The sequence below is a fragment of the Ictidomys tridecemlineatus genome, chromosome 6 (assembly GCF_052094955.1).
Source record: "Ictidomys tridecemlineatus isolate mIctTri1 chromosome 6, mIctTri1.hap1, whole genome shotgun sequence".
Lineage (NCBI taxonomy): Eukaryota > Metazoa > Chordata > Mammalia > Rodentia > Sciuridae > Ictidomys > Ictidomys tridecemlineatus.
The window spans coordinates 98,359,225-98,376,571 of record NC_135482.1 but is presented as its reverse complement, the minus strand read 5'-3'; the positions used below and the strand labels follow the sequence as shown (position 1 = coordinate 98,376,571).

The window sequence follows — 17,347 nt, the reverse complement described above, 5'->3', positions numbered from 1 at the left end:
ATTCAAAAGATTGAAACTATCTAGGTCCTGACCATCACTGGGCTATTGCATCAACCTTGGACTATTAACCTATGGACTTTCCTATTTGTTCAAGCAACTCTTGGTTGCTTTTCTGTTATTTATTGCTCCCCGGATTACTAGCTAACTTCCAAACAGATGCAAAACATTCTAGAGGGATATCAGTGAGACTAAAACACATGATTTTAAAATAACATGAGGTGTTAGATAATCTGCAACTAAAGACAGGATTTCAGATACACTGGGGCTTAGGAATAAAACTAGAGAGAGAACTGGAGCCCTTATACCATGATGAAGAATCTGGATTTAGTTATGTAGACAGTTGTTTAGGCAATGTAGTAAATTTAGACATGGGAGAAACATAATCACTCTGGCAGGAATGTGGCACATACATTGGAGAAAGGCAACGCAGGAGGAAGGGAGATAATTCAGGGGACAATTTCAATGTTCATCTGAGAGAAAACAAGGGTCCAAAAGTAGTTAGAACTGTGGATAGAGGCAAGAAAGTATGAATTTGAAGCACATTTTCTATGAACATTGGCATTAGAGCAGATTATGCTAAGTGAAGCTAGCCAATCCCTAAAAAACAAATGCCAAATGTCATCTTTGATATAAGGAGAACAACTAAGAACAGAGGAGGGAGGAAGAGCATGAGAAGAAGATCATCATTAAACAGGGACGAGAGCAGGGAGGGAAAGAGAAAGAGAAGGGAAATTGCATGGTAAAGGAAGGAGACCCTCATTGTTATACAAAATTACATATAAGAGGAAGTGAAGGGAAAGGGGAAAAAACAAGAGAGAGAAATGAATTACAGTAGATGGGGTAGAGAGAGAAGATGGGAGGGGAGGGGGATAGTAGAGGATAGGAAAGGCAGCAGAATACAACATACACTAGTATGGCAGTATGTAAAAAAGTGGATGTGTAACCATTGTGATTCTGCAATATGTATATGGGGTAAAAATGGGAGTTCATAATCCGCTTGAATCAAATGTATGAAATATGATATGTCAAGAGCTTCGTAATGTTTTGAACAACTAATAATAAAAAAAAAGAATTATTTTATGAGCCAGGTATCACACTCCTGGGTATATATTCAAAGGAAATTAAATCAGCATACCAACGTGGTACTTAATAGCCCATATTTATTGTAGTACCTTTAACAATTGCTAAGATATGGAATCAGCCTAAGTGCCCATCAACAGATGATTAGATAAGGAAAAAAATATATATACATATATATTTTATATATATGTATACACACACACACACACACTGGAGTATTTCATAGCCTAAGGAATGAAATCCTTTAATTTGTAGCAAAATGAATGGGATTGGAGTATATCATGTTAAATACAATAACCCAGACAAAGAACTAGTATTGAATGTTCTCTCTCATATGTAGAAACTATGAAGACCAAAACAAAACAAAAAGCAGAATAAAACAAAATAAATACACGCACACGCGCGAGCGTGCACACACAGACACACACACACATTCACACACCCCAAAACAGAAGAAGAGGAGGAGGAAGAAGAAGAAAAAGATGACCTGAAGAGAAGAAAAGGGATTACTAAGGACTGGGAAAGGTTCCAGGGTAGGTGGGCTAAGGTAGAAGAAGGGTGGATGGGTAAGACCAATGCTGCTATATACACATATGAAAATATCACATTGAATCCTATTACATACAATATGTACAATTAATATGTAAACAAAGAAATGCAAGGAATTTTGTGTTTTGATTTATTGAATTTACTTATTCTAATAGTTTAGAAAATGGAGTTGTTGGAGGATATATACATACACATATGTATGTTATATATATAAAATTATATATAATGTATAGATAATTATGCCGTCTGCAAATAGAAAAAAATATACTTCTAACCTTCTGATGTGGATGCCTTTTATTTCTTTTTCTTGACTAATTGCTCTGGTTAGGACTGCCAATACTATGTTGGACAGAAGTGGTAAGAGTGGGCGTCTTTTCCTTGCTCCTGATCTTAGAGGGAAAGTTTTCAACTTTTCACCATTGGGTATGATATTAGTTATGGGTTTTTCATATACGGCCTTTATTATATTGAGGTGTACTTATCTTCTATCTCTACTTTTTAAGAATTTTTATAGCGAAAGAATGTTGAATTTTGTGAAGTGCTTTATCTGCATCTATAGATAAGATCATGTGATTTTCCTCACTTATACTTTTTATGAAGTTTTATCCTTCTTTTAGATTTGTGTTTGCAAAACAATTCATGTATCCCAGGGACAAATATAACCAGGTTATTGTTGTTGGATTCTATTTCCTAGCATTTTGTTACAGACTTTTTCACCTGTATAGATTAGGGATATTGGCCTGTAGTTTTCTTTTCTTGTGATGTCTTTGTTTGGCTTTGATTTCAGGGTGATGCTGGCATTATTAAAAAGTTTGAAGTTTCTTCCTCTTCATTTTTTAAAGGAAATACTTTAGAAAAATTAGCATTTATTCTTCTTTATATGTTTGGAAGAATCTATCTAGGAGACCACCTGATCCTGGACTTTTCTTTTTTTAGGTTGTTTTTGATTATTTACTTAATCTCCATATTACTTATAGGGCTATTCAGATTTTCTATTTCTTTACAATTACTCTTGGTAAGATCCAGGTGTTTTTACTCTGCTAACTTCATCCATCCTCCCAGGTGTTTTTAATTAGTCTCTCATTCTTTTATAGATCCAAGCTTTTTCTAATATGACCCAATTTTCTATCCTTCCATGTGTCTTGAAATTTAATTCTTTTAGACTTCAGAATCTATTAGTAGCAAAATACTCAACATCCTTCTCCACGTTGCCTTTAACTCTACATTTCAAACATGGTTTCCCACTAAGAATTTGACTCCCTTTATATCTCTATTAAGAGGTGATCATTTTAAAAATTAAAACATAGTAATTGTACATATTTATGGGCTATGATGTGATAATTGTATGCACATATAAATGTGTAATGATAGATACAGGCAATTAGTATTTCCCTTTCCTTAAACATTTTATCATTTCTTTGTGTTAGGAAATCAAATTTCCCTTTTGTAGTATTTTGTAAAATATATAATAAATTGTTATGAACTATAGCTTCCCTACTATGCTATGAAACATTGGAACTTATTATTCCTATCTGATTATTCGACTTCCTTGGAATTTTGATAGGGATTGCCCTGAATCTGTAAATTGCTTAGGGTGTGTGCTGAGGGCCATTACCAAGTAGGAATGACGCATCGAAATTTCCTTGCCAAGCGTACCCCATGCTGCTTAGAGGACATTCGATGGGACATTGCATGCATGCTTTAATAAGGTGACCTTGCTCAAGGACCAAGGCAGATCCGGGTTTAGAGCTGATCAGGTTTGAGGAAGTAACCGGCTCCTTGAGTTTAAGGCATTTCCAGTTTAAGACAATGGGTTTTAGGGAAGTTGGAGGTTGAAGATTATTGCTGGGATTAGGGTGTTCCTGCTGCTTGTTCCCATTGAGTTCTCGTGAGATAAAAATGGGATTTGGAGATAGCCTCGTGGAGTAGGTGAATTGTGCGGGCAGACGGCAGAACGCGATTGCCCCTGGACCTGTGTGGAGGCGGTGTGAGAGCGGGAATAAAGAATTGCTGTTTGAACCTACAAAGCTGTGTGGTGGCTCGTGATTCTGGTGCCAAGCCGAGACCTTGGCAGGTGTGAAAGCTTGTGATATTGAACATTTTTCTTATACTTATTGGTAATTTGTATTTTTCTTTTGAAAAATGTCTATTTAGACATATTCAAATATTATGAATTTGCAACTGTTGGTCTGTTCTCTTTTTTTGTCTGTTCTCAGTTTTTCAAATGTGATTCCAATGTCCACAGAGGAGTTGTCTTTTCTAGCATTGTGTTATTTGCAAACTGATAAGCAGTCTTTTTTGTGTGTTTAGTTACTGACAGACAAGTAGAACTAAAAAAAACTACTAAGAAACTGTAGTTTTCTAATGAAGAACATTTGCCATATTTAAATTTATTTATTGACATTATAGGTACAGTAATTCAATTGTGTATTAAACTACAAATTCACTAACAAATATATTATTTGAATTTTTATAATAAGTTTTGCATGATGATGTAATGAGTTCATTAGATTATTTGTCAACCTTGTGTAAGACAATTGCTATATCTTCATCCTAGGTGACTAGGAATTAATTCCTTTCATCTATACATCCACATTATTTATTGAGCACACATAATTATAACAATTATTGTTAACAATAATAACACACTAAGTTCAAGGCAAATAACTTCCTCAAAATGAAATGAGATTTTTTTTCTTTCTGAATTTATGTGGTTGCAAAATACTGGCAATACACAAAGCACTGATATCAACTTGAACAAATATAACATTCAGGGAGGGAGGGAGGGAGCAATGAAGGGAGCAATTTCTCACAGCAAACTAAACAATTTCAATTGCAAGGTATATTGAACTTTTTTTCAAAATATAGAAACTTAACATTTTTTTATGAACTGAGTATAATATTGATGCCCAAACTTGGTAAAGATAATATGAAAAAGACTATTCTTATGAATGTTGATAAATACTTAAAATGAAAAGTTAGTACACATTAAAGAATTAATCATTTTTACAACATGACCAAGATGTTACAAAATAACTAGTAATATAATAATAATCGATGGATATAGTTCTATAATTATATACAGTATTTAATATATATAATTGTACATATGTGTATATTATCTTCTCCTATAAGTAAATAACAATAGTTAATAAGAAAACATTCTTCATAAGTCAGAAGTAATACATATATCTATCTTCATTAGTCTTTAAAATTGTACTGGAAGTTTGAAATAAAGATATAATATTGAAATAAAGATATAATAACTATCATGCTAAGTGAAATAGATAGTAGCTAATATGCTGTCATGAAATAAATAGTAACCATCATGCTAAGTGAAATAAGCCAGTCCCCGCAAAACAAAGGCTGAATGTTCTCTTTGATATGTGGATGCTAACACACAATAAGTGGGGAAAGGAAGAACAGAAGGTCATTGGATTAGACAAAGAGGAATGAAGGGAAGGGAGGCAGGATGGGAATAGGAAAGACAGTACGATGAATTGAACATAACTTTCCTATGTTTATATATGAATACACGACCATTGAAACTCCACATCATATATAATCACAAGAATGGGATCCTAATTAGAATAAGTTATACTCTATGAATATATAATATGTCAAAATACACTCTACTGTCATGTATATCTAAAAATAACAAATAAAAAGAAGAAGAAAAAGGAAAGGCAGAATTATCATATGCAAATTATCATCAGAAAACAAAAATTATAATAATTTGCATATTATTTTATTTAAAAATAAAATACAAGAAAATCAACAAAGAAATGCCTAAGGACAATGGGAGAATTCAGTATGCTATCTGGACATAAAATTAATATGCAACAGTATTTATCAATACATCAAAATATCATTAAGATTACTATTGCAAAAGTCATTTGACTCAGCAATTATATTTCTAGGAAGGCAATCTTTACACATGCTCGCACATTGATGAAATGGTGCAAGCATTCAAGGTTATTCTTTGCAATGTTGTTTATAGTGGTAAAATATTGGAAGCAGCCCAAATTTACATCAATAGGGAACTAGTTAATGAATTATGGAATATCTACAATGTAATGTTGTGAAGCTGTGTCATTAAAAAAATAAAAATTTCTATGTACTAATAAGGAAATATGTATAAGATGTATTATGAAGTACAAATAAGAAGAGTGTATTTATGTTACTTTTTATGCTAAGGGGAGGATAAGAATCAATAACCATGTCTGCATGGGTGTAAATTAAGAAAAATTGAATGATTACCTAAAACACTAAACATAAGTTATGTAAAAGGGAAGGAAATGGGAATTGGGCAAATAAGAAACAAAAATGAGAGGATGACATCAGTATAATTTTTTACATCCTAGTTTTTGAACCATATGGATTCTACATTGGTTGAGTCCTGAAAATTATTGTTAACAATGTATCTGAAAGTTTTCTTTAACTGGAAAAATTATAAATCTGCAATGAAAACAGAACCATCTGTGCAGAAACAATCCAATGCCACTTTATATAAACAATTTGCTCATTTCACAATTTATATATTACCTGCATATGAGGTGCTCTGTGATTTCTGAGAAAAGAAAGCCCTATGAGAACTTAAAATCTGTTAAGAGGCAGATGCGTAAATAAATGCTAGCACCACTCTGTAGTAAGTGCCTTGAAAGAGTTAAATGTGGAGTATTAGGGGAGGGGACAGGGGACACCTAAATCGAACAGGATAGGAAGTTCCTGGGGGATAATATCTGTGGGTCTGAATCAAAAGGAAAAATGTGGTTCAGAGTATGGTATGGGAAGAAGAGAAAACACATGGAAATGTGATAAAGTCTGGTTTTATTGATGCATGACACACAATTAAGAACAGATGTGAGGGGCAAGTAAGCGGAAATAGTAACAGAGAAGGAGACAGTGGCCAGAACACAAGGGCTTGGGGCAAAGCTAAATGCCATCAGTAAAAGATCCTAAAACAGGGAGGTGAGGTGGTCAGTTTTGTGCTTCGGTACTGTTATGTAGGCAGCAATGTGGAATACAGATTAGTGGTTATCCAGAAAAGAGGCAGACATGGTCACTAAAAAGATATTGGCATAATATAAAAACAAAACAAAACAAAGCCTCCATTAATAAGTCTCTATTAATGAGAAGATGAATGAGAGATAGGTTAAAGAATCTGAGTGACAGGATTTGTAAGTATTAGGTGAGGTGTAGAACATTATTATCACTAATTATTTCTGTATATGTTCATGGAGAACACACTATTGAAGACTGAGTGTAGAACAAAACGAGAGAAGGGGTAGCAGGTCACTTGCAGCCTGCATTTTAGTGGAAGGAGACTGATAACAAACGTTCATGTATATAGACAAAAAATATTCATAAATACCATTGAAGATTAGAGTACATGAAAGCAAATGACTGACTTTGTTAGTGATTTCTGAGAGAATTGTATTTAGGATGAGATCTGAATGACAAGAGGAAACTTAAAATAATGGGGAATATGATTCAAGCAAACATAAGAGCTAGTAAATATAGGATGAAGAACTAGCCTGGCATATTCTAAAAATGGTAAGCAGGCTAACATTTTAGAAATCTAAGAACAATACAAGGAGTTACAAAGAATTTGGAATTTCTTTTGACATTCAATATGAAGCTAAGTTTTTTTTTTTTTTAGAGAGAGAGAGAATTTATATATATAGTTTTAGGTGGACACAACATCTTTATTTTATTTTTATGTGGTGCTGAGGATCAAACCCAGCGCCCTGCACATGTCAGGTGAGCGGGCTACCGCTTGAGCCACATCCCCAGCGGGAAGCTAAGATTTTAAGCAGAAGGCTGATATGATCAGATTTGTTTTAAAAATATTATTTTAATTATTGAAAAAATTAATTTCAGGGGGAAATAACAGAAGCATGAAGATTTATTAGATGGCTATTATAATATTACAGGGAATATATCAGTGGTAAAGACAAAAATGGAGGTAAACGAATTTAGACTATGTTTTGTAGGTATAACACACAAAGCATACTGGTAGACTGCATTTTGGTATGAAAGATAGGACTCAAAGATTTGATTTTGAGCAATTTGAATAAAATGTGTATGTATTAGGATGGCCTTAGGACTGAGCCTAAGCAACTCCATTTTAAAAACTTCAGTTTGAAACCTGCAGTTTCACCAGGCATACTCATAGAGCCCTCCAGTATGGCCACAAACAAGTTACTTCCCCTCACCCTGATAAACAGAGTGAAGCCCCTGTCTGGCTGTCCTCACCTGATAAGAAGAAAGATCAGGGTGGAGACCATCAGACCAGATGTTTCTGACCCCAGAGTAAATTATGTCACTGAGAAATCCGGTGGTAGCTGATAAGGATTGAAAGGGGGATCAAAAGCCCCCAAATTTAGTATAAATAATAGAGCAAATGAACAGGGATTCAGCCAGCCGAAACAAGGATGCACTTGGAGAGCCTGATGAGGACCTGACATCCCATCACTTGTCATCATTTCCAGAGCCTCTGCATGATCGTCACGGCTCTTAATCTCTACAGCCTCGTCTAGACCTTGGTGAGAGCCGCACTTCTCCCTATGACCCTCTCCTCAACCGGTCATCCACTCCACACCAGGAAAAGCCTGCCTTGGTTCCGACCTGGTCATCGAAGTCTGAGTGAGTGTGCATCTGCTGGACATAAGGCCTAAGGCTTAAGACTTTTGAACTTAGCCTGCAGAGGGAATGTCTGTCATTAGCCTATCATGATTAACTGTGTTTTGCAGTGCTTAGAATTAATCTAGAATTGTTTGCTGTGAATTAATTAATCTAGAATTGTTTTCTGTAAATTGATTATGTCTATTGCAGTGCCAAGCATTAAGGACTGTCATTTTTTTGATTAAGAGCCTTTAGAGTGAAACTGTATTAATTAATTTGAGTAAATAAAGCATTGAAAGGGGCAGAAGCGCGTAGACATTCTTTATTTCTCCCCTCGACTGCATACATTGCAATTTTGCCCTCTTGGACAATGTGTTAATAAAAATTCATGTGAGGAAGAGTTAGAGGAGGAGAGTTTAGTGGGGTTGGATTCCAGAGTTAGAGCTCTGTTTGGGACATGTTAAATGTAGGCTGCCTACTGGATATCCAAATGGAGATATCAAAAAGGTATGGGATATTGTATGTAAATCTGGAGTTCTATAGCCCTAGAGTGTGGTGATACTGAAGTAGAGATGAGACTGTTCCAGGGAGGGAATGAGCAACTTCGATGACAATTACTAGGAAGTTGGATAAGAAAGATTAAAAATATTTAATGGAGGTTCCTTTTTGGTAATAAACCAAATAATCTCTAACTCAGTCTTTACTGATCTACTACAGGATTAAATCTAGTGAGAGAATCAGGTGTAAAGGAAATTCCTCAATAAACAGATAAATCATTACAAATGTTATGATGGAAAGGACTGCATGTTAGAAGCAGGGGAGTTGAGGCTACTTCAATTGGAGATCAGAAAAAGACCTTCTTAGGAACTGATTTTTGAGTTGATTTCTGAAATAAAAGTGCTAGTCAAGACAAAATTAAAAAAAAGATTTCCAAATAGATGGGTTGTTACCTGTAAAAGATAAAAGGGCAAAAAAAATCTTGGTGCATTTAAGGATGTGAAAGAAAACCAGTGTGAATGGAGAAGAGTGAACAAGGAAGATGGGATATGAGTTTGAAGAGGTAGGAAGATCTGAGTCATGCAAGGACACTGGATATGATTCCAAGTATGAAGAGAAGCAGCAGAAAAGCTGTGAAGCAAAAGGGAGATGTAATCTTATAGACATTAAAGAAAACATAATTTCATTATGTTGAATGCTATGTAGTGAATGGATTTAGGAGATAATGTGTTTTAGTTATCTGTTTTTTTTTTCCACTGTGTCCAAAACTTGACAAGAATAAAGTAGAGAAGGAAAAGTTTATTTGGGGCTCACAGTTTCAGAGGTCTCAGTCCATGGTTGGCTGATTCCACAGTTGTAGAACGTCATGGTAGAAGGACAAGCATAGGAAAGCAGCTCAGAACGTGGTAACAAGGAAGCAGAGAGAGAACTCAGCTCACCCGGGACAAAATATATACCCCAAAGGCAATATTCCCAGTGACCTATTTCCTCCAGCCACACCTTATCTGCCTATAGTTACCACCCAGTTAATTCATATCAGTGGGTTAATTCACTGATAAGGTTACAACTCTCATAATCTAATTATTTCATCTTTAAATGTTTTTGCATGACTCACACATGAGCTTTTGGAGGATACCACATATCCAAGTTATTAACAGAATGAAAAGAAGCAAGAAAGTCAGAAAGAAGGTTCTTGCATTGGTAGAAGATAATGGATTAGGATTTAGAATGAACATGAAGAGAGCGAATTAAGCTGATAAGATAGAACTATTGGGACTGGGGCTGTAGCTCAGTGGTAGAGCACTTGCCTAGCACATGTGAGGCACTAGGTTTTATCCTCAGCACCATATAAAAATACACAAATAAAATAAAGGTATTATGTCCACCTACAACTAAAAAAAATTTAAAAAATAGATAACACTATTACCAAGATAGTTCATATAGGAAAGAAAAAGTCAGAAAGTTTGAGCAAGAGTTTGATGTGTTTATAAAACATAAAACTGTAATGTCCAGAAGGCATTTGTATCTTTAGAAGAACATCCTGGAGGTGATGCTGTGTTCTTATCATATCTTATATGCATTTTATTGGCCTAGTTTGCAGGTGGGGTTGCACAACCAGTTGGCATGCAGCTCCCTTAGGTGAGGCAAGTTTTCTGGCAAGTCTGGGTATGGGGTCCCTGGCTGTGGGTGTGGGGTGCTTGTCGGTTTCTGAGATTATACATGGGTGGAGCCACCTGGAAGACCCAGGTGAGTTCTATCAGTGTCAGAGGGACCCAGGGGACTGCACTGTGCCAGTGTGCTCAGTTTGGAGCACCTGTCAGTGTGTGACACTTGCACTGGTGACTTCATGGGGGCATATAGGGACCAACATGGATGGGCTGCCTAGCTGCTTTGTGGGACTGAGGGTAAATGGGCAGGGCAAAGTGTTGGCTTCTCAGGACTCAATAGGTTGAACTTCTGAAAAGCAGCTTCCCAACTGCTTCTGGGGGCCACACTCCTGTAGTAGGTAAGACCTTTCTGGGGGATCTTTGTTGACTACTACTTAGGAAAGTCTGTTTGTTTTCTGGGGTCATGGATAAGTGAATATAGGGCTATTCCTCTGTTTCCCTGGACCTCTGTGGACTGAGCTGTCTGGGAATGGCTGCCTGGCTATGTTCTGCAGATGTGTGTGAATCATGCCACCTGGCTGCTTCCCATGAGACTTGTCAGGCTGAGTTACTTAGAATTGGTTACCTGGTTGTTTCCCAGGGTCAAAGGAGCAAGGGTAGAGCCACTCAGGTGCATCTGGGCAGTAAGAGGGTGTGCAAAACTGCTTGATTGATTTCTAGAGGCCTCTGCAGGCCAAGCTGCTCAGGGGTGAGTAGCACAATTTCTTGCTTGGCAGTGGGAAGGCAAGTAAAAACTCCTGGCTGGTTTACCAGCCGGGTTGGTAGAGCTGCTGGAGGGAGCTGCCTGATTGTTTCTCAGTACCCTGGGTGGGCCGGGTTTCAAGACTGACTGTGCAGTGAGAGCCTGGGTGGGGAAGGGACACAGGGGCTGGACTTTTTCTTTGGGGCAATAGTAGTGTAGTAACCCCCCAGCTCCTCAGCTCAGCAAGGAGCTCCGTGTCTTGTGAAGGCCATAGGGTTCTCCATGAGTAGATGCCTCAGAGGTTTGTGGCATGAGTGGGGAAACTAGGGCCTTCAGGATTATCCTTTCTCTGTCAAGTGAAGTATGTATTAATTCAGCATTGATCTTTTTTTTTAATTGATTGTTCAAAACATTACAGAGCTCATGATATATCATCTTTCATACATTTGAGTCAATTGGGTTTTGAACTCCCATTTTTACTCCAAATACAGATTGCATAATCACATCTGTTACACACTCACATTTTTACATAATGGTATATAGTAGGGGATAGGAATGTTAGCAGAATACAACAGTCAGCATTGATCTTGAAAGACAGAATGGCAGGTGAGGTGTGCTTAGTTTCTATCTTTATAAATTCATCCTATCTCTCTGAGTTTTACAACACCTAGTCCTGTGCGCACTTTCCTGCCCCATTCCCAGGTGAGAGAAGTTTTCTTCTTTGCTCTGCTGCCTGAGGTTGAGAAAGGGGTATGGGAGTCAGTTTCTTGGCCACCTGGCTAGCAAGGTTCCAGAGGTTCAGTATGGGTACTGGCCTAGGGTCCGGGACCATGCAGTTCTGATCAGCTCAGGGTTTCCTTGTGTTTGGCTTGGTTCTAGGTTTGAAATCTAGAATCTGAGTTATCTCCCTGTACTCCACTGCTTGGGAGTTGGGAGTGGGGTGATTTGGGCAACTCCTTCCTTCTTGCCTTCTTCAATGCATCATTTTTTATTATTACACTAAAAACATACAAAAAGTCTCTCACCTGGCCTCCTCAGCTAGAGTAAAGGTAAACTGGTGTGCAAAGATCTATTCCCACTGTGTCTCTAAGGGGGAGATGATGATAGAAGTTCTTACTCAGCTGCCATCTTGCCCCACCTTCCTGTGATCCCATTTTAAAATCTTTCATTTTGAATACATTTAGTTTAGTTTTATAAAATACAATTCTAAGGTTCATTTTAAATATTCCAGGTATTTGATAAATAGTGTTTTTGTTGTTCAATTCTGTATAGTTGTAACTTTCATTGTTATTTACTCATAATTTTCTGTCTATAGTGGAGTTTCAAAATTAGAGAGAAATAAGATTATAAAAATAGAATAATGTATCCAGATGGACCTATAATACTATAACAGTAAAATGAACCTACAATACCAGCCCCAATATCTGTTAACCATGTACAATTTTGCCTGCCCGTATCCCCACTTATGTGTTCCTATCCCTTTATCTCTACTATTGCCATTTTTGAAATAAGATTCACAAATATTTCAGTACATACCTCTAAAAGATAAAGATCTTTAAACAAAAATAATATAATCAAACATAAACGTGGCTTGGTCATATAACTTGCTTTAGCAAAATAGACACAAAACTGAAATACACCTCATTTAAGCAGAGCTTTATGAGGTATTGTTTGATTCAGCTATTTCTCTTTTCAAGACAGTAATACGTCCTCATAAACAATATTTTTTTGAGAAAGTCTGATGTTATCCTCATTTCTTAATGAGAAAATGGAGAGGTTAAAATGAGAGGTTAAATAACTGTTCTAGTGACTTAGTTAGGGAGGCAGGCTAGAGTCAGAATTCAGTCCCAGGAAGTCTGGCTCCTGTGTCTATAGACTCTGACAGCTGTACATTATTGCCTCTTTCCAAAATGTTCTCTGATTACTCCAATCATTTTTGTGTCTCTTTAAGCCTATTTTTGATGCTTTTGCTTAGGAATTCCCCCTCAAGAAAAAAATTATGTAACCCGAATTTATGTATTTATTATTATTATTATTTTAAATATTTTTTAGTTGTTGATAGACCTTTATTTTATTTATTTGTATGTGATGCTGAGAATTGAACCCAGTGCCTCACGCATGCTAGGCAAGCGCTCTACCACTGAGCCACAACCCCAGCCCCCCTAATTTATTTTTTATTTATTTATTTTTAATTGATTTTATTTTTTAAATACATGACGGTGGAATGCATTACAATTCTTATTACACACATAGAGTACAATTTTTCATATCTGTGTATCTAAAGTATGTTCACACCAATTCATGTCTTCATACATGTACTTTCCATAATGATGTCCATCGCATTCCACCATCATTACTAACCCCATGCCCCCTCTCTTCCCATCCCTCTGCCCTATCTAGAGTTCCTCCCATGCTCCCCCTCCCTAGCCCACTTTTCCCTTTATTTCCCAAGTGAAGGCTTCCTAGATTAATGAACAACTTTTCTGGTGTTTCTGGTGCTGGGATTGAACTTGGGGCCTTGCATATACTGAACTATATGCACACTCCCTTAATGAATAATTTTTTCTCAGAACATAAGATATTTTAAATTGTTCTTGATTTGACTTTATGTCCACACTTGTGATATAATTGGATATGTTATGAATCTGTGTCCATATTACTTAAAAATATACAAAAAATCCCTGTGAACATGCAATTAGTATTTGATGAATGAAAGATGAATACATGATTGACCAGAAATGCATATTTATTCAGTACACATTTGGGGCATTTGTTTTATAGAGACAAACTCCATTCCTTCTAAATAAAAGTATATGACAGGGAATCCAGTAAGATATGCAGCCTGAATCTGGTCCTCAAACATTTTCATGCTTTGTATCTATGGAGAGGAAACAGCAAGAAAACCCATCAGAACATTGCAGGGTTTCCTGAGGAGCATTCTCTCAGATAGTATAACAGCAGAGTAACTACAGTAGGGGACAATAAAACTTTTTCTGTGATAAGCCAGGTGGTAAATATTTTTATTTTTAGGCTTTGTGGGCCATATGGCCGCGTGGTTTTGTCATTACTAATCAACGCATTAAGGCAGTCATAACGATAGTAAGAGAATGTGTGTGGCTATGTACTGATCAAACATCATTTACAAAAATAGGTGTTGGACTAGATTTGCCTTGAGAGTTGTAATTTATCAACCCTTGTAAAGAAGGAAACCCAAGTAGCTATGATACAAAATTGCCTATTAGGGATAGTTGTCATATAAATAACAAAGCTTATTGATTTTTTTCTCAGAAACTGGAGAATCCACTACAGAACAAGTGCTTTACTTCAAAGATTTCTCTTTGTATAAGAACTTGCCATATAAATTATCTCAGATTCTACAGAATTTAAAATTTAAGGGAATATTAGCAAGCAAGGTTTACAGAATATAAAAATGGTCATAAAATGTGACTTCTTACCTGTACTACAGGGACTGATATACTCAGCAACAGAAAACTCATCTGAAAGAAATGGAGAAACAAAAAAATCTAAAAATAGGGACCATGTTAAGTTTATTCACCTTTCTATTGGAGTGAAGTGAATGCTTTAAGAATTATCAAACCTCTCCAGGTAAATCGACCAAAATTGAACAGAATAATTAAAATATCTATATTTTCTTTCTCTGGAGAGGAGAAGGGATTGAAACCTGTTTAGACAGCAGCTGTTCAAATTTTAAATTTTTAGGAAAATGACCATCATTGCATTAGTTTGAAGTTCTCTCTTCTCTGAATCCTCTACTTCTGTTTACTTTGTTGAGCTTGTTTCTTTAATTCCTTTTCTAAAAATGATGTGTCTAGTTTAAAACACTCTTTTTACTCCTGTCTACTCTAAAATTTGTACTCTCTCTTCAGGATCCAGCTTGGATCTTTCTTTCTCTGTTCTTATTGAGCATCAACCTTCAACATGATTTTAGCTTTTCAGTCTTACTAGCTGGTTAACACTCATGTGTCATTAACTTATCTTTCCAAGTGTATTATGTTCTCTATGTCTAAACTACTTGAAAACAGTGACCTATATTATCCTTCTTTTAAAATTTTTATGTTTCTTACTCAATTTAACTGATAAATTAGTTTTATAGGTAGTTTCTTCAGTGTACATGTCTTGGAGGAAAGAAACAAAGATAAAATATTGACCAAGTGGATTAAAAATAGGATGACTTGTCACAATAGGATCAATTTCTTGGTTTTGGTTGAGAGAGTTTAATTGTCTCAGTTCTCTCTCACCTGTTTCATAGTAGTCATAGACTTTAACAATCGCTGGCTTCAGGTCTCTTACTGGGATGTCTTGCAAAACCGTGAAGGAAAAACTTAGTGTCTGATTTGTCACCTAAAACGAAAATGGGAATAATTAAGGACACAGAATACCTTCTACTTTCTTCCTTGAACAAAACATATTCTTCACTAAATATTCTTTGACTCTGATTCACCTGTATCTTTTATATGAGCAAACATTGATGAATGACAGGATGGGTTTTATACCATAACAAAGACCACTGAGACAACCTATATCCTCTTGTAGTCCTGTGTGTAAGATTAATTTTCTGGACCAATGTGAATATTTGCCAAGATATAGAGACATGGCTTTCTACAATATGAGATTATAATATAACCCTATTCTTTTTGTGTGACTGAATAAAACATTTCCTTTGCTTCACAGTCAGATTTGAAGATATTCATGCAGTCCACATTTTGTTTTACATAATGACATATTCAAATATTAACATTATCATTGATCAACCAATGTGATCATATTTATTCCTTTGGGGGGGCCTGTAAAATAATAGGAATACATTATAAACTTTTCTATTAATTTCACACATGAAATTTAACATAATTACAAAGAGTAGAACATGCCTTGGCGATAAAATATTTCTTTTATTTTCTTTAGAATAGTAAAACTTTCTGGAAGGGCATTCCTAATTATTGCTTTCTTCATATTATTGGCTTCCTTGTAAAGGGACCCACTTACAAAGCCCACTGATATGAAATCCTAGCCAGAATGTCAGAGCTCTCACCTGATCCACATAAATGAGGACATGATTGTTGCTCACTTCTGTCCTGCTCACGTAGCTAGATCTTTCAAGCTAAAGAAAATTAGAGAACTTGAAAAGTTAGTCTTACACTGTTAGCACATTTGATTTCTAAGAGTAGAAAACTATTATCTGAATGATGTAAGAACTAGGATTCTTTAAATCATAGAACTAGAAAACTTTAAATCATTTTCTAGATTAAATAACCAGGTACAGATATAAAAAGATGGGAAATATCAAGTTTTGGAGGCAGGATTCAACAACATCATGTCCTGACTGTGACAAAAATCATCAAACTTATGAAGAGAAGGAAACTATATAGTCCTCAATATCCAAGTAGCAGATTATTTTAGTTCACATCAAATTTTTTATAACTAAAAATACAATTTTTTTAGTTCCTATCAGTCAATTTTGGACTTGAATTATACTCTATCTTTCTTGGGTTGTTTTTTTATAGTTTTGCTCTTGTGTGGTTTAAATTCCCAGCTAGATCATGAGGGCCTAAGAATGGGAACCATTCCATTATCATAGAGCCAAATAAATAGTTTGATTTCCTGGATTTGGGGAAAATACTTTATGAGGCAGGATGATATAGATGTGGTTTGATGTTAATATGATTTTAGTTTGGGGTTACATAGCATCATTTTGGCTGAGCTCTAAAGGACTTAAAATATACCTACCATTTTTACTGTTGGTTTCAGGGGAATGAAACCCGATATCATTTTTATATCAGCAATCACCATATTGGAAACAGGACGGCTCCCTGTGTAACTATAGTATCAAAGCAAAAAGGAGTTAGGATGTAATATGTGAAAGAAAGTCAGATTTCTCCTTCAGGCCTCACCATAAACCTGTCCATCTCCATGAAGTTTTCTCTCAATATCCACAAAAATTTGTGCACGTTGGACATGCATGATATTGATGTTGAAAACCTGAGTGTACATCAGATCTACAGCTTGCTAAAATTTCACATCCCAGACAATCAAACCAGAATCTTTAAAAGTGGATCTTGATAATCTGCATTTTAAACATATCTACAGTTTTTAGAAACTCCATCTATAATACTATTCATTTTTTATGCATTACTTTTATATTTTTAGTCAACCAAAATTTATCATATTTCTCCAAAGAGGCTTCAGAATTTCAGAGATCAGACACACTCTCTTACACAGTATACTT

At 35.7% G+C, this 17,347-nt stretch overlaps 1 protein-coding gene across 2 annotated transcripts in view; it reads right to left on the bottom strand.

The window, feature by feature from the left end:
* Window positions 1–13,831: 13,831 nt before the first annotated feature.
* Window positions 13,832–17,347, bottom strand: part of LOC101959495 (PZP alpha-2-macroglobulin like) — a 45,377-nt gene continuing 41,861 nt past the window's right edge. For both annotated transcript variants that reach the window (XM_021720861.3, XM_078015271.1), the window contains exons 32-36: window positions 16,849–16,939; window positions 16,154–16,222; window positions 15,363–15,465; window positions 14,559–14,600; window positions 13,832–13,981 (exon numbers count right to left, since the gene is read on the bottom strand). In XM_021720861.3, coding sequence (XP_021576536.3) covers window positions 13,959–13,981; window positions 14,559–14,600; window positions 15,363–15,465; window positions 16,154–16,222; window positions 16,849–16,939 — 328 coding nt within the window. In that variant the 3' untranslated portion in view covers window positions 13,832–13,958. The remainder of the gene's footprint in view (window positions 13,982–14,558; window positions 14,601–15,362; window positions 15,466–16,153; window positions 16,223–16,848; window positions 16,940–17,347) is intronic.